We start from the raw sequence: 24,490 nt of genomic DNA, 5'->3' as shown, positions 1-24,490 counted from the left end.
CATTATGTCTGGAGAAAACTAGTCAGTTAAAGAGATTTGAGAGAGTATGCAGGAAAAACAGAGAAGAAAAGATCTCTTCATGTAAGTGGGCTTAATAACAATGTTAGATTATGCCCAAGATAGGAAGATGTTATGAAGTACCTTATGCAGCTGCCTGAAATGGAACCAGGCTCCAGAACAGTAGCCAACACTTCCACCATTGATACAACACAGAAAGCTTGCTTTAGAATACTAGTTTATCAGTATCCTAGAGCAAAATAGTACAGCTTAGAAAAACCACAGCAGCACAGCAACCACCCAATAACAAGAAGCAGATTTGTGACCATTAGCAAATCTAAAAGAGAAGCAAAAATTTACTAACCTATGATGATTTGTTTTTTTTTAAGCTAGGGAAAGCAGGTTTCTTGAATTCTTCCCATTCCTTTACAACCAATAGCCATAGTAAGCATTGTATTTTTTTTGTGTATGACAAAAACTAAAGAGAGAAATCTCTGTGCTTTATGGTACATATACACTAAGAAGGCCAGAGCTGGCAGTGTAAAGGCTGCCCTGGGTTATGTGACCAACTTGGGGCAAAGGAGAAGTGTTCAAGTATGCAGCAGCCAGAAGCATTTTCAGTTGCTGCCCAACTGCCTGTTCTACATTTTCAATATTCCATTGGGTTGGAAAAATACCAGTGGAACTTTTTTATTGGATTCTGCTTTTTGGCAACTGCCAAAACATGAATCTATAAATCCATTTTTAAGTTCTCTGATTGTCTTAAACCAAGAATGAAAGTAGCATAGAACATGATCTTTGTTTTTGAAGAAAATAAAGAATGTAGAACAAAAACCAGAATTTGAAATAATGCCAGAAATTCTGCCATTATTCTCTTCATTTCAGTATTTTAACCACTTTCTGTTATGTCATTTCTCCAATTTTCTATGGTTTAGACTTTTATAACTTGATATTTTTTAATGTGAAATGGAAGCATTTAAATGTTTGGTTTCTTCCTCTACTACATCAATCTACTATGTCTCAAAGTTAGCAGTTTGGGTGGGATCAAAGGACTTTCATCTGTGGAACCATATATAGGATGCATTGGCTCAGGAAGATGGAAGAATACAGATATAATATTACTTGATACTCACAATGTTTGAATTGATTGAAGAGGAGCAAAAAGTCCTTTGCTGATAGTCTGTAGTTTATTATCATAGAGAGACAACAAATTAAGATTATGCAGATCTTGAAATGTGTTTACTCTCAGGCAGTTGATCTTATTTGCATTGAGAAGCCTGAAAACAAACAAGAATTTTTTTTCAATAGAGTCTTGAAAACAAGATTTAAGAGATTAGTCTCACACAAAATGCTATACATAATATGGAATTAAAACCTTCAATACTGTTATTTATTGACCAAATTATTAATTCATTGGTTTGCCTTATACTATTTTTGCCAAAATGACTTAAAAGTTAAACATATGTAATAACATTATGAACATAATAACAAGCCCCCATAAGAATGTTAATTTCCCTATTATTTATAATATTCAGGCACAGGTAAAATAGGAGCCACTTTGATGTACTTAGAAAGGAAGTACCACAATCTAGAGTCTGTCACTGAAAAACTGTTATCTTATGTTTCCATCCATTTCCCTATTCATGGTTGCAAAACATGGATTTGAAAACAAAATTTAAACTACATCCAGAATTGTATAAATACATTAATCTTGGAATATATCAGATTCCCAAATCTTTAAGGGCATAACAGAGAAGTGTCATCAAGAATAATGCCTAGAAATAATTTGGTGATATGTGCAACTAGTGTAGGGCTAAACTAATATGGTAAGCAAAGTATATACCAAAAAGTGATTGCACAGTTCATATCAGAAGTCTTAATGAGAAGTAATTAAATCATGAATCTCTAAGTTCTGATCAAAGTTCTTTAGAGATGGGCATTACTGGCCAGAACATCCATAATGTTCCTTGTGGAGAATACCTGGTCCATAAATCACCCAATTTACCATCCATAATTGTTATTATCTGATCAGTTTCTCTATTAAGGACATCCATATCAGCAATTAAAAAACCCAGATTGAGCTAGGTAACATCATCTTATTTCTTATATAGTTAAGGATCAAAGTACAAAAGGATGGTCATGTCCCCAAACTGGTCATGAACCTAAATGGCAAAGACATAAACAATCAACTTCACTGTTTATTCACCAAATAAACAAGGTTCTCTCTAAAAAGTGAAAAATAATATTATTTATTTGATGCATATCCTGCCTTTGTATATTCAAGGTGGTAGATATAATGCTCCCTCTTCCTATGTTCCTCACAACAAGAGCTCTTTGACTTGGACTGAAAGTGAATAAGTGATGTAATATCAGCCAGCGACATTTTGTGTCTAAGAGAGGATTGGAACTCGTTCAACATTCCTGTTCAATGATTTCCACCATTACACTGGAATGTCTCTCACATTTATAGTTGGTTCTAAAATCTCAAAAACTCTCACTTTTAAAACCAATTTTATAGCAATAGCACTTAGACTAATATACCACTTCATAATACTTTACTGCACTCTCTAAGCAGAGAGTGAGCATATTGCCCCTAACAGTCTCCTCATTTTACTGATCTTGGAAGGATGGAAGTCAATCTTAAGTCACTGAGGATCAAACCCCTAGCAGTTAGCAGAATTAACCTGCAATACTGCGTTCTAACCACTGCACCACCATGGCTCAAAACATTTGTCATTTAAAAAAAAAAATCCTGTTACAACATTCTCAATAAATATATTCTTCAGTTAAACCCTTTTCAAGACATGCCAAAGAAATAGATGAGATAATCAGCAGCCTTTCTGCACATAATTATATTCTTGATTGATTGATTAATGCGACTATTACTTCATCTTTGCATTTCAGAAGAATCGGATAATTGAAAATATCATTAATTGATAATTAGTTCCCTAACGTAAATGATAAAAAATGTGAGCTGAACAATAAAGAAACTATATTGCTATAGTTACAGTTTAGTTCTTTACAGTCAAAGACTAGTACAAGTAGTGAAGAAGACCGTAACTAGTATGTAATAGATGAGATCCAGGATACGTCTATGTTGAACATCTACGGAGATTCTCAGTCATTTAGGTCATGGCTGTCCCAAAGGTGCTTTTAAGAGGCAACTGGACTTACTGGTTTTTCTTTGAAGACATTTTGCTTCTCATTTAAAAAGCTTCTTGAGAGAACTGAAAGAAGCTTCATGGATGAGAAGTGAAACATCTTCAAAGAAAATCTAGTTGCTTTTTGAAAAAGCACCTTTGGGACATCTATGTTGAACCATACTGTAAACATTAAAACTATATTAAATATAATAAGATCTACAATGACAATTAGCATATAAAATTTAAGACAGGGTTACAAGGCATCTATAGAGTGAGAATTTATAGAATACATAATATAGAATATAAAATCTAATGAGTACTGTAACCCCCTCGAATGTACAAAGCAAAGGTAGGATATGCATGAAAAATAGTATTCTCTATTCACTTTTTGGAGAAGCTTCTGTGAGAATCTTGTTGTATTTCTTTAGCATTTGCCCTCACCAACACTTCTGATCTAACATGACAAACAGTTTAAAAATTCCAAGACTACTATTAATCTAGTACCCATTGGTACTAGATTAATCACTGCTTGGCTATACACTCAGCCTAGCCTACTTCACTGGCTATTATGAGGATTACTAAGTAAATATATATGTTGTGTTTTTGAAAGAAATGTAAAAAACGTATAATAAACAAGCAAATTAGCGAGATTAGGCATGAATTTAAAAAATGGTGACTTTATGTAAATGCATACTTAAAAAAAATACATTTATAGTCTTATTTTGTTGTCATTACAATAGTTCTTAAGACTACTATTTTGCAACATTTGCCAATGTATTAACACAGATAGCCCACCATCAGGTTGAAAAATCAACCATGCTAAAGGGTAAATGGTTTCCAGTTTCTCCATTAGTCCTCATAAGAATTAAGTCAAGCTAAATTTCACAGTTATCTATCTAAATACATCACTTGGGATCAACAAGGGATCAACAAGGGATCACTTGGGATCAACTGTGATAGAAACAAAAATTTATCACTGTACATCTTGCTGGTTGTGTTCAATGTCAAAACACTACAAAGTATTTCTAAAAACATAAAGCAGCAAAGATATATGTGGACAATCTTTGGCTAAGTCAAAGTGCTTATATTAAAAGTCATACTGGATTTGGAAAAAATATATGCAATTTATCTTTACATAAGTTTCCATTACAGTCAAAACTGATTCTTTCACTTGGCAGCTTATGAAAGCTACAATAAAGTATAAAATTACAAGCAATATATAGTTGAAAGTACCAAAGGTATTTTTATCACAATGATGTGATAAATTCCTTCTCCTTTTTGTCACAGTTACTTTGAGATTTTTAATGGGAAACAGTATTTAGAGATTTTAAATAAATAACTTCCAGTTTAGAGATAAATATCTGAATGAGGTTTGACAGTGGCTGTCACAGAGTACATACCACCATGACTAATCCAATTTACTATCATTAAGCACTATAATAGCAGTAATTATTGTACAGAGCTCAGTATTTTAATATTACCAGCTAAAAGTCAGAAAAATCTATAAAGGGGAACTCTGAGAAATAACTATTCAAACTATGTGAATTTATTTTCAAAAATAGTTTGAAAAGTTTTCCGATGATATATTACCACAGCTAGAATACATGTGTATAAATGAACATTGTTGGTAATAGTCTATAATCTCTGCTATTCTTGTTTTTTAGTTATAAAAGTACAATTCTTCAGTTTATTATTTAAGAAATATAATTTTTTGCTGGCTGCCCATTAGATTCAAATAATTTTTGATATTTTAAATGTTGAAAAAAAAATTAAGTCACTTTTTTATATTTTCTTTTTTCCCCTTTATTCTCCTACACTTCTGGCTTTTTCTTGACTTTCTTGACTTATTTGCTTATTCTTTACTTACTTCTTTCTGTTAGTTTTTATCTTTCTTGTTTAAAGTTTAATATCTCTTTTTTAAAAAAACTAGTCTCTTGGAACCATGGTTAGAACCATGTATTTTTCCTTAAATTCCTATACCAAGTATATTGGTATATTAACAACCTTGCTCCAGCTTCAAACAGAGCTTTTTCAAAGGTCACTAAATTTGTACTTCCTTTGCTAACCATTTTTGAAAGTTGTATCTTAACTGGTTTAAAGAAGTTAGAGAACCTTTGAAATGACAAGATTGGAAATATCAGGTGAGTGTCTTTAATCCACAATATAAGAAAATGAAACTATGTTTTTAAAAGCTTTAAGAATAAAAAAATATATTAAAAAAGCAAGACAAGATTTTGGCTACAGAAAATTTTAAACTAATTAAGGGTTCAGAAAATATTGGAATATTGGATTTTGAATAGTAAGATTTTGAAATTAATTTTAAAGAACAAATGTACTTCAATGGGAAACAAAAACTATTTTTAAATGTTGGAGACACAAGAAGATAAGTAACTTATAATGCATTCAGAAATATTTCCAAGCACTGCACCAAGATTTTGAATCAATAATGGCAGCTATGTTGTGTCTTCATGGGAACAATCTGTTTACAGAAGAGAATATTATGGAAAAAGATTTGCAACAAAACCTATCTGAGATCAATATGAATGAGATCTTCAACAAGAATTTGTCATCAAATATTTTTTAAAAATTGGATGAGGTTTTAAAATTAAGAAGTAAATCAAAAATGACAATACCAGCAAACAGTTGGATTTTTTGTGTGTATGTAAGTGCTAGCTTTATAAAAGAGATTGTTTAAAAGACTAAAGATATTTGAAATAAAGATCAGTAATCATCTGAATGGATTAAAGCAAATAATAATTTACATAAAAAGAAGGAACACAAAGTTGGTTTAGTTGACCAGTATTTTGTTGTTGTTAGTCGTGAAATTGTGTCTGACCCATGACAACAGTGGCATACATTGCTATTTTGGGTGGTTCTTTTTGGATTGGCTGATATTTGGACTGGAAAAATGTTGTGTATTAGATTTGCTTATGGTTAACACGATGTTTAAGCCTTTTTCTGCGCACTTACTTTATGTGTCTTAATCTGACAATATTTAAACTGCCTTTTTACTGAAAGCAAATATTTTTTATGAGCTTGTTCTCTTTGTCATTTGATTTCCAGACTTCTGTTTTATATTAGGATATTGAAATTACTTTCTGCTTACTAAATGTGAATTTACTTGCAGTTAAGAGTTGACTTATGGCATGTTTATTTGAATGGGACATGTTATATAGGATGGTCTTCTTTGAATTTGCTGACATCTAGAATGGAATAGATATATGTTGTATCTTGGGTCTGCTTACAGTTAACATAGTGTTTATGCTTTTGGTCCTATAATTACATTATATATTTTAACCTGACAGCATTTAAAATATCTTTGTATCTAGTTGTCTTTCTACTGAAAGTAAAGGATATTTGTGAGATTGCTCTCTTTTAAAGGAAAAATTGTCCCTTTTCATCATGTTAAAGTATTTTTGTTCATACTAGGATATTGGGACCATTTTATGCTCTCTAAATCGACTTGTTTACAGCTAAGAGTTCAGATGTGGAATGCTAAGTTTTATATATGTTAAATAATGTTATTATCTTAGGTATCTGTTTGGACATTTAGTGACACCCGTATTAGAGAAGATTTGATTTGCCTATAGATAAGAGTTGAATTATGGGATGGAGAGTTTTATATCTCTTAATCAAGAGGAAGGGAAGAGAGTATGAAATTGTTATTAGTAAATATACTACAATCATAATAAGCCTTTCTTTCAGATATATACTTCTGAGTTATACCTAAGTTTTGTTTTTATTTTGTTGATTTCATTGTTTTATTTATTTATTTTCATTCTTTTCAAATTTGTTCTTCAAAACATGTATTTTGTTTTCAGAGAAATTCTTATCACATTATTAAGGACTCCTCCAGAGCCCTTTGCAAGCAAATGGAATTAATTAACCTCTGAAGATACATACACTGCATCAGCAATGAGGAATAGTTGCTACAAGCATAAGTCTTAAAAGATGGTCTGATCATTACAAGGGAGTGGTAAAATCTTGAACTATCAGACTGACATTGTCTTTCTGAGTATAGGGAAGAAAATCTAAATATTGACCAGCTGCATGTAATGCATGATGACAAATTGGGAAAATCATGATTGTCAGAGTGGCTGTGAATTCTTAGTTGCTCCACTATGATAGACTTAATATGGAAGTTGGTTTCACAGAACCATCATTCTGGAAGATTTTAAATCAAACAGGAATTTAGACTACATAACCTGATTAATCAGTTACCTATTTTTCTATGAGAAAAGACTATCAAATGATGTAAAATATCCAAAGCAGATGATTTAAAACATTTTGCTACCTGTGTGCAGCAACAAATAGCACCTTTGGGCAAATATTCAGGGATGGAATTCAACCAGTATTACTGCCGGTTCGGAAATTACATTTTGCGCGTATACTACACCATAAGCTGTGCTACCTGGACAGCTGATAAGTGCCGCGCGCGGGTGCACAGCATTTGAAAAAGCACTTTTTTAAACTGCTTTTTCAACCTCAGCTGCACTGCGCAAAGCAGCTGAGGTTTAGGACAGATAACAGCCCAGGCAGGTGGGTGGAACAAATAGCAGCAGACACAGAACTGGTTCTGTGTCTGCTGCTCTTCAGAGCTACTGGTTCTATAGAGCTGGGCAGAACCAGTAGCATCACACCCCCGCAAATATTTCATTTTGAGAGCACAGGTAGAAAAATTCACATTTTCTCTCCTTAATGATATTCTAAAATACTAAAATTAGCAATCTGGTAAAATTTTATAAAATTTTATAAAACTCCACATCATTGTGCCCCAAACTACTTACATTGTATTGATAGAGCTAGTTCTATATTTCAGTGTTGTCCAATTTTGATAAATGAAACAAAATATTTTTAGGGTGCTCATGTCTGGCATATTTCCAAGGCTTCCCAATTCAAAATACATTTACAATTAAATATGGATTTTCAGACATAGATCATCAATTAATATAAAAATTGGTGACACACAGTTTTGGTATAAATTATATTCATATTCATATCATATTTTGATATAAATTATATTCATATTTTGATATAAATTATATTCATATTGTGTGTCACTCAGTCATGTGAGTAGTGTTCACTTTTTTTTCTTTTGCTTATCATTGTAAACTGTCAATGAATCCAGCAGGGAATAAGAACACAATGTACTTCAATATGCCTGTTTCATTAACTGTGTATTTCATAATGTTCATTTTGAAACAACATAAATAGATTCAAAAATCACATGACAACAAAAATGTTACCTTGGAAATGTTATTTTGGACAACTATGTCAAATTAGTATGTCACTTTTTATGTAAAAGATTCAGCATGCTTTCTCTACCAGGAGAAACAAACTTCTTCATGCTCTTGGTGAAAAATGAATTCAGAGTAGATATGTATGAGTTATAACAGTTGCATAAAATTATTTTGTTATTCATAGAGAAAATATATTGGGGTTTAACTTATATTTATTATAGTTATATTGAGTTTTCCCCCCTTTCTTTTCTTTTTTCTTTTCAGTAGAATTTGTTTTGTTTTGTTAAAAGGCAAGGTGGGACTTAGGCGGGGGCCTTTTCTGCTGTGGCACACTACTAGAGCAATCTACTTCCTTCTGAGGTGAGGTTGGCCTCATCACTTCTAACTAAGAAAGTCCTTCAAGATCTCGCTATTCCATATCAACTAGTGAGGTGACTTTCTATTAATGTTTTCTTGTCTATTATTTCTTTATTTTAGCTTTGTTCTTAAAGTTTATTTTTTAAAAAAATAATTGATAATATTTTAGGTATTTATTGTTTAAGTTTTCTGTACACCATCCAGAGTCACTTGCTTTCTGAGAGGAGCATCAATATGAAATATTCTAAGTAGAAAAGTGAAAAAAAAGATAAGTATCATTTGCCTGTGATTCCATATTAAGGATACCATAGTAATTCATGTATTGCTGTGTGAATCCAACATGTCACAGAATTGTCTAATCCATTCAGGAATACTATTTAATATTTCACAGCTACATAACACTTTGGGATTTATCAGATTTATCAGAGAAATTCCTGAAAAAATTACTAGTTATGTTAACCACATGTATGGAATTAGTAACACATAAGTGTATAATATCAGAAATATTTCATATTTCTTTCTGAATACAATGTTCACTTGAAAAAGCCTATAATGGCTTATAAATTAAAAATATATTAATAAAAATATTCCAATTAAACCCTACTAAATACTAAATTAACTATATTTTTAAACTGTCCAATGTTGGGTTATCTTATTCAAAGATCTAGCCAAAAAAATGCAAACTTGCAAAATCTTTAGTACAAATGAAAAGTTAAGTACATACCATTGAGCTGTTAAAAATCTATCTTAACAATGTGAACATCCAATTACACTGTTTTAAAATAATTATTAAAAAAGAAATAGTACTAAAGTAAACTAAAAGTTAGAATATAAATTCTTAGCATAATCTAAATGAAGTGAGATAGAAAGAAGTTTCGCCATTAATAATGTACAACCACCTTCCAATCCTATTCCAGAGCAAGCATAGATTAACTCCAAGGTTAACATCAGACCAGCAATCAAGTAAACAATGCCCCAATCAAGAAACTGTCAAAGAAGCCAACTATAAACAGCCCAACAAAAGAATCTCTAAGATTGCCCCCACCAACACTGAGAGGCAAGCCACCAGAATATAAACTGACAGTAAACCACACTCCTCTCTAATACTGATATTACCTAGTTTGGGTAATGAAATGTCTGCAACAAAGCAAGCAAACTCAGATAGCACCAAGGACCCTTCTAAACTATTGTTGCAAAGTATTTGTCTACATCCTAATTATTAAAAAAAAAAAATCTCTGTAACTTGAATTCTACATCTCTGTGTGCTTACACCAAGCATACAGAGCATTTTGCAATAGTTTTAAAGAATATTAGATACAGTTTTATGATACAGAGCATTTTGCAATAGTTTTAAAGAATATTAGATACAGTTTTATGATACAGAGCATTTTGCAATAGTTTTAAAGAATATTAGATACAGTTTTATGATACTTATTCAATGGAAAAGAAGAACATAATTACATCAGCTACCAGCAAAAACAGTACAGGTAGTCCTTGACTTGCAACAGTTCATTTAGTGACTGTTCAAAGTTATAACAGCAATGAAAAAGTGATTTATGTCTGTTTTTCACACATGACCAAAATTCAGATGCTTGACAACTTGCTGATATTTATGACAGTTGCAGGTCATGTGATCCCCTTTTGTGACCTTTGGACAAGTAAAGCCAATGGGGAAATCAGATTCACTTAACAATCATGTTACTAACTTAATAACTGCAGTGATTCACTTAACAAATGTGGTAACAAAGGTTGTAAAATGGGATAAAACTCACTTAACAAATGTCTCAATTAGCAACAGAAATGTTGGGCTCAATTCTGGTTGTAAGTTGAGCACTACCTGTATACAATTTCAGAGAGTTCTTTGAATAAAACAGAAACTAATATGACTATAGAAAATACTCATGTATCTGAAATTATAATTACATATAATTCCATTGCAAAAATTAAAGTTGAGTATTACAAAGGATCAATCATATATGATTGGAGCTTCATAGTATATACCTTTCAAAGCACTTTGAATGTATTTTTTTTATCAAAATAGTAATTAGTTCAAGATCAGTATCTTTTAATAACTGTGGATTCTGAAGATCTGATGATTTAACAAGGTTCTGTAAAATTATTTCAAACTAAACATAATCCAGCAAGAAACTGATCTACACATTACCAAATATCCATTTTTTAAGTCTACACTGTCAAATCAATCGTGACATTTCATATTTTGATGGATTCACACATCAGTCTTTTCAACTAACAATAAACATATAAGTGGAGTTTCAGTGTGCAAGGTCATTATTTAGAATTTTATACTCTGTATTGAAATAAAATAAACTAGGATAATACTCACAATAACTGCAAAGATACAAGCCCATCAAAAAGGCCCTTGGGAATCTCTGTGATCTTATTTCCATAAAGCACTCTGAGGAAAAATATGAAAGGACAAAATAAACAGTATTCTCAAATCTAATGCTTACGAAGAATTGTCTCTTTAGACACAAGCTCTCTTTTCCACCTAAAAGTAATATATTTCAGCAACGTAAGCAATATTAAAAAGACTTTCAAATAAATAAGACATTTAACCCCTTCTGGGTTGAAAATATTTTTCAGTATTTACTGAGATTTTTATGCTTCTTTTAAAGTATTGCATGATCTACTGTATTTAAAAGTTTGAATGTGATACAATTCAAAAGGGTCAAAATCTGTTACAGAATTGGCATGAAATTTCCAGTGAATTGAAAATAATGCATTCATTATTATAGCCTTAGGGAATTGTGTTTGCTCAGGATCGCCATTTGGTTTATCAACTGGATTATGCGGGATAGTTGCAAATCTCATTGGTGTATTTTCCTTTTACTTGTCTTTAACTGTCCATCAGAGGAAATTAGGTGAAGTTGTGTCAGTTCATAATGTATGTAAAACCGAAGAAATGCTTGCAAAGCTAGAGTATCACTTACTGTTTGGGCTTATTCAAAAAAGGCACACCCTTAAAATCTGAAACCCAAAGGAATGCACACATACCACCTTCCCTAATTTGAATCAGCACTGGAAGGAACATCTTTACATAATTGTGCCATTTCAAAATCAGCAGCAGCATTATGTTTCTGTTTCATGAAGTGCCAATCCTCGGTCTGTTTATTCAGACATAATCCCAACAGTTTCAGTTGGGTTTAAAATTGCGCTATTTTAGAGTAGTTCCACTTTTGCCAAAACAAATATTAGGATTAAAAATTCAAGAAAAGCATGAACACTTTTGAGAGACTTTCTTTTGACATTAAGATACCAGGATGTGTCTTGTTGAAATAACATTTTCTGGCCAAGAAAGGATTGCTTGTCTTCTTTTGCATTGCACATATTTATCAGTGTACAACTAATTGGCTGGCAAAGCTATGTACTCCCCAGAACATTTAATGCATCCAAATCAGAGAACAATGATTAGTACTTGCCTGCTGCTCCATATATGTTGATATATTTATGCATCGTACCAGTTAATAGAACCTAAAATTCATCAGTTTTTCAAGCTAACTTTATTTTCTTATAAATACCTTATTTAAAAGTCAGATTAACATATCCTCAAACCATCTATTCAGGCTTTTAAAGACCCATAAATGTGATCCAAGGACAGTACTAAAAGCTTGACAGGCCTGCACATTCTGAAACTAAGCAAAAGCCTGTAGGGAAATGTTGTATATTTGTAAAGTCCAAGAAAAATGTTATATTTATAGAATAGAATATATGAAACAAAATTCAGCCTAGTCGTTCAAGGTAACAATGATCACCGCAATAGGATACCATTGCATTCATTCAACAGTATCTAATATTTCCTCATTTATTCAGTGATAATGTAAATGGGAAAGACACACCAAATACTAACCATTTGAGCCAATTTATTCTAAATTTTAAAAATTGGCCAAAAGAGAACTGCTCTATAGGATGAACCAATGTTTTACCATTACACGAATAGGCTAAAATAAGGCAGAGTGGAAACTTGAGCTGAAATGGGTTTGCTGAGTGAAATTCCCACTAATGTTTTGATCATTTACATTTTTAGGAATTGTGATCACAGGATTATGCAAAACAAATGCAATTATAAAGGCACAAAGAAATACACAGTTAGATACTTGTATTTCAGTATAAATATTTTGGGACTTAAAGTCCTAGCTGCATCTATTTGTGCCTTCCTATAACAGATAATCAGAGTTGGAAGGGACCTTATAGATCACCTAGTCCAACCCCCTGTCCAAGCAGGAGACTCTACACCATTTCTGACAGATGGGAGTCCAATCTCTTCTTGAAAGTGTCAAGTAATGGCACTCCCACAACTTCTGAGGACAAGCTGTTCCATTGGTTGTTCTCACTGTCAGAAAATCTGTCCTTATTTCCAGTTTGAATCCCTCTTTGTTCAGTTTCCATCCATTATTCCTTGTCTGGCCTTCAGGTGCTTTAGAGAATAGCTTGACCCCTTCCTCTCTGTGGCAGCCTCTCAAATATTGGAACACTGCTATCATGTATCCCTGGGTCCTTCTCTTCACTAGACTATAGAAAGTAAAATTGACTGAGAGCTGAAAAGCAAGTATGTCTTGTGGAGAAAAAGATAGTGTATTTCTTCATAAATTTGGTTATGTAATTGTGATTCAATTTTACTGTTGCAATTCAAGGTGCTGTATTAAATGTCAAGTATGTTGGAGATAAAATAAAATTTTAAATGGCTGACCACTAAAAATACACTTTGCAGAACCCCCAAAATATATTTTAATAAGTGATACACACGCAAGCACACATAAAGAAAAAAAAATATTGAGTGAAAACACAAATTTAATTTTGAAAGCTGAGCTCACTAATATTTTATTTTATTCTTTCTATTGTCAGTTGAGTCCCTGAGAAGTTTAACAAAAAGCTTTGAGTTTTACCACAACTGAAACATAATTTAAAGATTGCTTTCTTACTTAATCTGCAATCTCTCTAGCTTTCAATTCCAAATAAAATCTCAGAATATAATATCATTAGGCAACTGTCCCATAGTGCTTTTTTATATTAGAAACTGTGGGCTGCCATTTGTAAAGAAAAAAATATATATCCAGCATCCGTTACTATTCTGCAATAACATAGGAAGCTCATAAACACTATTGAAAATATTAAACAGAAAGTTATTCCCCCACTCCCACTTCTTAAAATTAAGATGGAAAAACAGAAACTTGTTTCATGGAGAAGAAAGCTGCCCAGTATTAATTCAGATATGCACATACAATCCGAGGGTTGAGTTTAGGAATAAGTTTATCACATAATTTATTGTTTGACACATTAACTAAAAATGATTACACTGCTCCAGAAGAGCTTAATACAGAGCCAAAGCAACATAACATGACTTATTGGGTGTAATTCAGATGTACTACCAGGTGCTTTTATTTACTTCGGCATACAAGCAAGCCTCACTGCTAAATTGTAAAATTGTGCCTTAAACATTCAAAATGTAAAAATGAAAATGCTCTATTCATTAGAGAGGAACTATGAAAATGCAAATGAATGGGAAAACATTCAGATGCAAATGTGGCAATCTCTAGCATACAAAATAGGATTTTACAACATCAAGGTCCTTATGTTGGCTTTTCATAGACAGATGCATTGACATAAATATTTAGCATTGGAATGCCAACGTACTGAGTTCTAGGACTGTTGCCATATTATAATATTGTGTTTATTTACAAAAAAAGTTTTGTGGCATTTAAATTAAACATTTTTTTTCAAATAACCATAGACTAAAGGATATACTTTTTAGTATAGTAGTAATAGTAAATGTTTAGAAGCTATCTTCTAAATTTGCTATTGTTACTTGGCCAACTACTGATAATAGGACAATTACACTGTGTTATAAAAAAGAAAATTGTATTACTTACATCATTTTATTACACACTATTTTTCAATAGTGTATAATAATATAATACAAAACATAAGGATTTATAACATAAAACAATGATTTTAAGGAAATCCTTAAAAACTGAGCAAAATAAAATAGCTAGGATACCATGGCAGAGAGAGGAAACTTTCCAAAAGAGACATGAAAAAAACAAAGAAGAAAACTTTTCGACACCTGTTATTTACACTTTGCAAAGAATAGAGTCCCGTAAAAGATAGAAATTGAATAAGATCTTGTTGAATATTCTTCATGATGGCGTTAAAGTTTCTTAATTAATTCAAAACTGATTTTGAAAATATACTTAGTTCTAATTCAAGCTCAATAAATATATTTTCTAGAGTCAGTTTGTTCTTGATCTATGGCCATTCTAGAAAGGATAACTTGGTTACAATAATTCACACATTGAATCAGAATCAAAACTGAGCTGGAAGGGAATTTGGAGGTCTTCTAGTCCAGCCTCCTGTTCAAGGAGACCTATACCATTTCAGACAAGTGACTGTCTGAACATCAAGTTTTGATTTCTGCAATGTACTGCATGTTGGTTTTCCCCAGCAGATCTAGAATTGTGGCTGAAGCAGATAACTTTTTTTTAAAAAATAAAGTTTTATTTGGGTTTTCACACACAAAATACAAGTAAAACATCTTTTTTGAAAATAGCATGGTCCCGGGTTGAACTTCTTTATATAGACACAAAACTCAATTTCATGGTCCTTTTTGTATTCTATTCCATATCTTATACTATTTTACATTTTCTATATAGTTTTTCCCTTCTTTTAATTTTCAATTTTATTTTGATTATCTCATCTCAATTCAAATCATTATATTTATACCTTTGTCTGTTCTGTTTCAATTTCATATTATCTTTTCTCATTAAACAAATTTTCTCCTGTAGTTACTAATTGGAGCATGACACCTTTATATCTTTTAATTACATCCATTCAACTCTTATTTAAACTTCAGTATATACCTTAAGGTTATGACCTTCAATATAATACATAACTTCCAATCGAATTCTGCTTGGTACATTCTTATAATATACACTATATTCTTTAAAAAAAATAAAAAATAAAAAAAGATTGTAAATATATGTAATTATAAACCCTCATTCCATTCCAGTTCAGTTCTATCATTAATAATCATTAAAATCTTAACATCTTTAACACTTCTTTTCAATTAGATATCATATTCCTTAAAAACACATATAATCTCCATAATTAATTTTCCCTTATTTCTCTTCACATATGTTTTATAAATCATTAAATATACCTTTTGTTACATTTATTTATTGACAAGCATTCCACTGAATTATGATAGCTATTTTAATAGACATTTTAATCATACATTGTTTCATATTTTCTAAAATTATTTCTGCTTCTAATATAACCATACATCTTATGTACCTTTGCAGAATCCCTTTTTCCATTAAGTTTTCACCCATTATCTCTAAATAGACCCTGTTTCTCTATATTTTGCTTCTGTCCTTTATAACTTCTTTTCCTTTCTTTCTTCCCTCTCATCTTCTCCCTCCCCCTTTTACTACCTTGTCTCTCTAGTTCTAATTCTCTCTTCTGCATTTCCCTCTTCTGTTGCGTTCTGCTTTTATACTTATTTTTCACTCTATTTTTTTTTTGGGGGGGGGTTGTTTTTCACAATCTTAAACTTTCCATTCTCTTTCTCCCCCTTTCTTTTTTCCCCCCATCTAAGATTACTTGTTCGTTAAATATGGCTTCTTCTTTGTCACAATCTTCTTGTTCTGCAGGCATTTCTTGTTGTTTCTCATAATTCCAAATCTCCATTTCTAAAAACTGAAATACGAAGCCAAAAGAACCTCTCCCTTCTTGTACATCTTCTTTGTACTTTTTAAGTTCCATTTTCAGTTCTTCTAAAAGTGGAGCCATTTTAAAAAGTTTTAAACAACCACCCGATTGATTTTAGTCATTCAAAACAATAACCAAGAATCCAGAAATCATCAAATAATCCAGATAGTCCTGAGTTATATCTTCTTATTTCTTTTTTGACTTTCTCTTCCTGGGGTTTTTGTTGCGATATTTCAGTTAAAATGTATCTTTTGGAAGTCTTGTTGAGATTTTGCTGTAAGTTCTTTTTTAATTCCAGGCAGTCTCCTCCCTTCCAGATCCTGCCCTTTTATTCTTCCTCTCTCCTTTCCTGTTTTCAAAAGCTTTTAATTATCCAGAAATCTTTATTATCGCTTTGACTTTTTATTTTCAGCATTAAATGCCTATTGATGTCAAAGTGGATTTTTTTCCCAATTTCTTGCTTAAGTCTCTTAGCTGTCAGTATAGGAAAAGGCGAAAACCAAATCTTTTCCCTTTTCTCTCTCCTTCGCAGCTTAAAAATCTTCTTAGGGAATAATGTTATTGTTTTTTAACAGTTTCAATTCCAGGGTACTTTATTTGTTGCTTTTGCTGTTTGACCCGGTCAACCAAAACTTTCTCTTCTTATCTTCCTCCTGCACATTCTTTTCTGGTCGAGTTCTTCTTTGTGGTGGCCATTTCTGACCACCGCTGCAACCGCCTTCGGGAAAGGGAGTAATGACCAGCTGGGGAGGAGAGATGCGGTTCTCCTCAACCCTGCTGGCAGTCTCCCCCTTCTTCACCACCTCTACGGGGTGGCTTAGCCCCGAAACCAGCCAGCTCGGGGCGCTCCAGCGGCAAGCACAGATCGAAGCCTCGCAGAGACGAGGTTTCGGTCTGTCGCTGAAGAAGCTCAAACCGGAAGTCCAGCAGATAACTTTTTGTAAACAACTTACAGTCTATTCTTAAGGAGATACCATTTGTGATAGAGTCAAATTCAATGTACAAAGCTTAAAGCTCATATCTAAAGGAGTGATTTTCTTTTTATACTTATGCTTTATAAGACTGGCACCAACTTAAGAATTTCCTGTTTACTTATTCCAACTGGTTCTGCTAATTAAATTTGATACTATCAAATCAATCAAGTCTTAGTTTTGAAAACTTTTTATGATTTAAGTATTTTATTATTTTAAGATTGTTTTAACTTTAATTATTTATTATCTATCAATATACTAAAACCTCATTGTCATAAGTTTTAACTGGGCAAAACACTGCATCACACAAGAAGAATTTTTTAAACCAAACTATTTCAAATAGTAATAATATTCAAAATGCAGACAAAATTTGGGACCCTCTGTGCAATTGAAATCGAGCAAATTTTATAAAACAATTTCTATCATAAAATTATCATAAATAGTTTATGGCATAATGTAACATGCCATAAAATATTTGTGTGCTTATTTTTGATTATTCAACATGGCTATTTTCAAGACAGATCCCTATTTGAATATACCCTAACTTTTCCAATGAATGCAATACATTAGAAGTTCTATTATAGCTGAAGATATTGGGGCATCTGGTAGGGAAATATCTCTGAAGGGATGAGGTGAGGGTTGTCTAGCTGCTTATACTTTAACTGTTTGTTTTCCCTGTTTTTGCTTTATTTTTTAAAATCTGAAAAGTACATTGAACATAACAAACAAATAACCAACAAATTATTCAAATCTTTTCTGATATTTGCTTATGTCCTTTTAAAGCTATCCTAATTATAAAGCTATTTATTATGTGTAGATGAGCTAAAATGCTGCTTTAAGATCCAATATTATCTGACTGTGGTTCCATCAGAAATTATTTATTGTTAGGGCATACTATAGCCCAATCACCTTTTTGAGAAAGCAATAATACATAGAGTGGTTTTGATGAACTAGGCATATCATTATCAAATTAAATTTCATTTATTTTCCCAAGAACAAATTAGGATTTACAGGTGAAATTCAAAAAATTAGAATATTGTGCAAAAGTTCATTTATTTCAGTAATGCAACTTAAAAGGTGAAACTAATATATGATATAGACTCATTACATGCAAAGCAAGATAGTTCAAGCCGTGATTTATCATAATTGTGATGATTATGGCTTACAGCTCATGAAAACCCCAAATCCACAATCTCAGAAAATTAGAATATTACATGCAATCAATAAAACAAGGATTGTACATAGAACAATATTGGACATCTGAAAAGTATAAGCATGCATATGTACTCAGTACTTGGTTTGGGCCCCTTTTGCAGAAATTACTGCCTCAATGTGGTGTGGCATGGAAGCTATCAGCCTGTGGCACTGCTGAGGTGTTATGGAAGACCGGGATGCTTCAATAGTGGCATTCAGCTCTTCTGCATTGTTCAGTCTCATGTCTCTCATGTTTCTCTTGGCAATGCCCCATAGATTCTCTATGGGGTTCAGGTCAGGTTAGTTTGCTGACCAATCAAGCACAGTAATCCCAGGTTTTGGTGCTTTTGGCAATGTGGGCAGGTGCCAAGTCCTGCTGGAAAATGAAGTCAGCATCCCCATAAAGCTCGTCTGCAGAAGGAAGCATGAAGTGTTCCAAAATCTCCTGGTAGATGGCTGCATTGACCCTGGACTTAATGAAGCACAGTGGACCAACACCAGCAGATGACATGGCTCCCCAAATCAACACAGACTGTGGAAACTTCACACTGGACTTCAAGCATCTTGCAGTGTGTGCCTCTCCATTCTTCCTCCAGACTCTGGGTCCTTGGTTTCCAAATAAGGTGCAAAAGTTGCTCTCGTCAGAAAAGAGGACTTTGGACCACTGAGCAACAAACCAGTTCTGTTTTTCTTTAGCCCAGGTAAGATGCTTCTGACGTTGTTTGTTGTTCAGGAGCAGCTTGACAAGAGGAATACGACATTTGAAGCCCATGTCCAGGATCCGTCTGTGTGTGGTGGCTCTTGATGCACTGTGTGTGGTGCACTGTGTGTGATGCACATACACTGTGTGTGGTGGCTCTTGATGCACCTCAGTCCATTCCTTATGAAAGTCCCCAACACTTTTGAATGGCCTTTTCCTGACAATCCTCTCCAGGCTGTGGTCATCCCTGCTGCTTGTGCACCTTTGTCTTCCACATTTTTCCCTTCCACATAACTTTCTATTAATGTGCTTTGATACAGCATTTTGGGAACATCCAACTTCGTTTGCAATTACCTTTTGGGGCTTTCCCTCCTTATGGAGGGTGTCAATGATGGTTTTCTGCACATCTGTCAGGTCAGCAGTTTTTCCCATGGTTGTGATTCCTACTGAACCAGACTGAGAGACCATTTAAAGGCTCAGGAACCCTTTGCAGGTGTTATGGCTTAATTAGCTGATTAGAGTGGGACACTTTGAGCCTAGAATATTGGACCTTTTCACAATATTCTAATTTTCTGAGATTGTGGATTTGAGGTTTTCATGAGCTGTAAGCCATAATCATCTCAATTATGACACATCACGCTTGAACTATCTTGCTTTGCATGTAATGAGTCTATCTTATATATTAGGTTCACCTTTTAAGTTGCATTACTGAAATAAATGAACTTTTGCACAATATTCTAATTTTTCGAGTTTTACCTGTAAGTACCATTCAGTAATCTTTGGTTGTCCCTAATGATATGGTCTTCAATATTCAGGGAAATAAAAATACAGAGTGTGGCCTGATGTTACCATGGCGTAATAATTAACCTTCATACTGTGTTAATCTGTAAAAGGAATCTAGATTTGCACAAACAATGGCACTTTCAGCTCAGATCAATTTCAGTTAAACAAAGGTTAGATCTTCCTACAAGGAGAAAATTACACAAGGAAAATGAAAGCATAACATACCAATATTTAATCCACTTATTTTTATGTTTTTTTTAAAAAAGCTCCCTTTCAAGGTTAGTCTGTACTTACAAAGAGGTGAGTAATTTCAATCCATGAAAAGCATCTGGTGCAATATCTGATATCTGATTCTTGCTGATATCACTGCAAGAAGATATAAGAGAAAACAAGACATAGACTAAAAAAAAACCTCACATGCTTCTGAAAACTACTTGTGCTTAAAAAACTCTGGACCCACTTTAACTCTACTTAAATTGTTGTGTCTGATTGTTGATTATGTTGTTGATTGAAAAGATAATGAATCGTAGAAGGTATCCTGGGCTCACTTCAATGAGGAAACAATTCTTACTGAGGTGAAACACATTTCCTCAAAAATGCTGCTTTGCTTAAACTTTTGGTGAAGCAAAGAATCCTTAGTGAATAGAAGTAATATAGTCACTTTCTGAAGATAGCACCACCTTAAAAAAAGCCCATACAATTCAGTCAACTTTTTGTGTGGTTATGTATTGTTATTTTATGCATAAGCAATATATTTTACTGTATCAAAGCATATGAAGTCAAGCTGTATAGTTATTTATTGTCACTTACAGTACCTATGGCTATTTCAATCTGAATTTCAGTTTCACATTTTCCTCTCTTTCCTTTCTAATCTAATATTATTGTTGTGGTATCCACTTGTATTATACTATTGGCAAAAGCCCCAGCATCTCTGATCAGTCTGAGCTCTCCTTTGGGATTTAAATTATTGAACTTTCTGTCTGTTTTATATGGAAAAGTCTTATAAGAAAGTGTTATTGTGCTGAAGGAAAAAAAGAAAGAAAAGAAACAGCATTGGCTGCCTCTCAGGATTTAATTACTCAATGTGAACTTAATAAGAACACTGAGCATCTCAAACTGATTCTCAGGGATAGCAGAAATTCTTTGATGCTGGATGTGGACAACGATATATATTGAACCTATAAGCAAACTCATCCATAAACAATTGGGATTGTCCAAGATAAAATATCATACACTGAAACTTTAGAAGTTTGGAGTAAAGGACAGTACAAACTCAAATTTGCTTTCATTCACAGTCCTAGCAAAACTGTGGTAACAGAGTTGCAAAATACTTTAAAAATAAATATGCTTACATATACCAACAGAACATTTAATAAGATATCTAGTGCACAGACTGGTCCAGATTTTTTTTTGAGTATCTTTCATTCCTTGAGCCTACCACATTCTCTCTTTAAATCTTGGATCTTTTGAGATACATAGCTGTGGAAATGGTGAATAAAATTTTGCACAATGTAATGGAGGCAATGTGTGTATTCTTGGACAATCTCTCACTGGATTCAGAAGATTATGCCAATTACTGCTCAGCTTTAAATGTTCCTTTTTGAGACAAAATGCATAATACAATAGATCTATACAACTATACCTATTTTCAGAATGCACTAATTATTTCTACTTTTTCAATCTGGTTTCAGTTATAGAAATCAGCTTTCATTACCATAACAGGTGACCAGCAACAGAGAGGCAGAGGCATTTGAATCAAGATTCTGCTCAAATTGTGAGTAGTTTTTATTTTCACCCACATATTCCCTTTGAGTGTTGCAATAACATGAGAATTAGAGAATTCTGATGCAATGGTTCTCTCCTAATTTTGGGGACATTTACTGTTTTATTCCCAGTACTGTTCATATGAAGCCATTGGGAAAGGTATAAATACTTACACTCACTTGACATAATATGCATGTTCTAAACCAGTGTCTAGATATATATATGAGAGCAAATAAACCTAAACAAGATGAAGAGTTGGGAGTTCAGGGGATAAGAATTGAGTTTGTTCTCAGTTGGGCTGCATTCCTTTAGGAAAAATAGTGACAGGAAGGAATGCCTATTACCAGCTTCATCAATAATGGCAGCTGTATTCTTTTATGAGACAGTTTTTCAATGTTGTTCATGTATTTAAGTGCAGTCTACTTGGGCTACCCTTGTGTTTAATCTGGAAACCAACTAGAATGCAGCAGCCAGATAACTGAATAAAACACCTAACTGTACCCACATTTCACCAGTTTTGATGCAATTGCACACACAATACTTTTTACTACCAATGTAAATTTAGAATTTGTCCTGTCTAGAGCAATTATACTTGAACTTGTTTAGTGTTTTCAACATCCACATTAGCATCCATATTAAAAATATTACTATGTTGCTTTTGAAAATTGAAGTTATTTCATATCAACTATTTCATATCAAACTAAATAAGAATACTAAGAATACTACTATTGCAAGCAAACTGCACTTAGATGATTTTTCTTTCCAAGAACAAGGAACTTACTTAAGTAAATTTAAATAAATAAATAAATAGATAATACTTAAAACAGTTTGTGGATAATACAGAAAGTATAGTGTATCTAAAACTACATGACAATTTAAAACATTAATATGTTTTAAATTGTCATGTAGTTTTAGATACACTGCTTCCATTGCACTAAGAAGATAACCCCATCTTAATCCCTGCTGGGCTAAATTTATGGGCTTAAATACAAATACATTAAGTGGGTTTAATTTTTGCATGAGTCTGTTCTATTGTTTCTTTAATTTTTGCATGAGTAGTTTTCCTTCACTTTTTGTCATGTCTGTTCTATTGTTTCACGCTAGCTTGTCTCAAAGAGTGAACTTTTAGAAATACAAGTGACACTGCCAACAAACTCTACTTCCCCAAGCTTGCTTCATGAGATAGAAAAAACTTGGCACAAATTTGAATAAATGCGGGCACTAAAGAGAGAACAGGAAGAGAAAGCAGCCCAGTTTTAATCACCTAGGAAATCAGCTTTCTTTCAGGAAATAAAAACTAGAGGAATATGTACAAGGTGTCAAATTCAAGAATTACACACACAATTTTGTATAAATATGGAACTCTGGACACCCTGGTGGCAAAATTAGAACTTTGCCTACATGGTTGCCTCAAAGAATGGTAAAATATACTGAAAATATTAAGCATACCAAGACATTTAACTTACTTACATTCTTTTAAGTTTCTTGTATTGAGAGAAGGCTCCGGGAGGAATGGCTTTTATGGAATTCTGCTCTAAACGGCTGGAAAAAAAAATACAATTGCCAAAATTGTAAAGGTATAGGAACAATCCTTGATATTTAATTTTTATTATTGATATAAATTTTGCCAAGATAAAGCTTATTTTGAAAATCATATTTTAAGTAAAATAGGCAAAAGTAAAGAATCACAAATATGGATTTAATATTATTAATAGCAGAATGACAAACATTTTAATAAGAAGCAGGTGTAGCACATGTGGTAAATTGTACCATATGCCCTCTTTAAATGGTAATAGTGGCATAATAGATTTTCTCAGCAAAATCCAAGGAAATATTTTGTTTTTCTAGAGCAAATCTATGATAAGCAATGAGTATATCAGAGGAACACGGAAAGCAAAGGTCCTGTTGCACAAAGATATTTTAACTTGTTCAGCATTACAATTTAGATAGAGGTTAAATAGAATATTAGATATCTAGCATATTGGACTATATGATCTCAAGGTCCTTTCAGGCCTTACCTTCTATGATTCTAAGATCATTATAAAATTGAAGAGGATAGTCTTTAATATATTCCATAATACTTTGTAAACAACTTTACATAGTTTTAGAATAGTAAACATACTGTTGTACGTTGAACTCTATCATAAAGTTCTGAAAGATATCATTGAAAATATCTCATAGGCCTACAGTTCTCTGATCTGTTTTGATATACTAAGAATCAGGTTTTTTTTAACCTTTGGGAGTTTTATTTTTAAGACTTCAACAACTGTTCAGGTCAAATGACAAGAACAATTTCCTTCACTTGCTCTAATAAAATTGAAAATACTGCAGAGAACACACAGCAGCTTGATAGATTCAGAGATATTCTGAACATGATATAAGAGCAAGTCCCTTTATATTCTGACTTATTATTGTCTTTGAAATAACTTTTGCTATCCAGACCAGACTTTCAACAAAGCAATAAAAACAGCAAGCACGAAAAAAAGATGTACTAAAAGTGAACAAATGATCTTATACCAATAAAAATCATAATATATCCTGTACAAGTACCATTTTTTGTTTGTGTCTCTATGAGTACTAGAACTCTACATCAAAACAATAAGATAGCATTGTGTG

General features: G+C 32.7%; 1 protein-coding gene across 1 annotated transcript in view; it reads right to left on the bottom strand.

The window, feature by feature from the left end:
• Positions 1-24,490, bottom strand: part of SLIT3 (slit guidance ligand 3) — a 519,460-nt gene that overhangs the window by 159,134 nt on the left and 335,836 nt on the right. Inside the window, exons 10-13 of the mRNA XM_026688600.2 lie at positions 23,345-23,416; positions 20,405-20,476; positions 11,082-11,153; positions 1,131-1,274 (exon numbers count right to left, since the gene is read on the bottom strand). Coding sequence (XP_026544385.2) covers positions 1,131-1,274; positions 11,082-11,153; positions 20,405-20,476; positions 23,345-23,416 — 360 coding nt within the window. The remainder of the gene's footprint in view (positions 1-1,130; positions 1,275-11,081; positions 11,154-20,404; positions 20,477-23,344; positions 23,417-24,490) is intronic.

The sequence above is a fragment of the Notechis scutatus genome, chromosome 2, assembly GCF_049901735.1.
Source record: "Notechis scutatus isolate UNSWTSFEM ecotype Mainland chromosome 2, rNotScu1.2, whole genome shotgun sequence".
Lineage (NCBI taxonomy): Eukaryota > Metazoa > Chordata > Lepidosauria > Squamata > Elapidae > Notechis > Notechis scutatus.
This window is presented reverse-complemented; position numbering and strand designations above follow the sequence as displayed.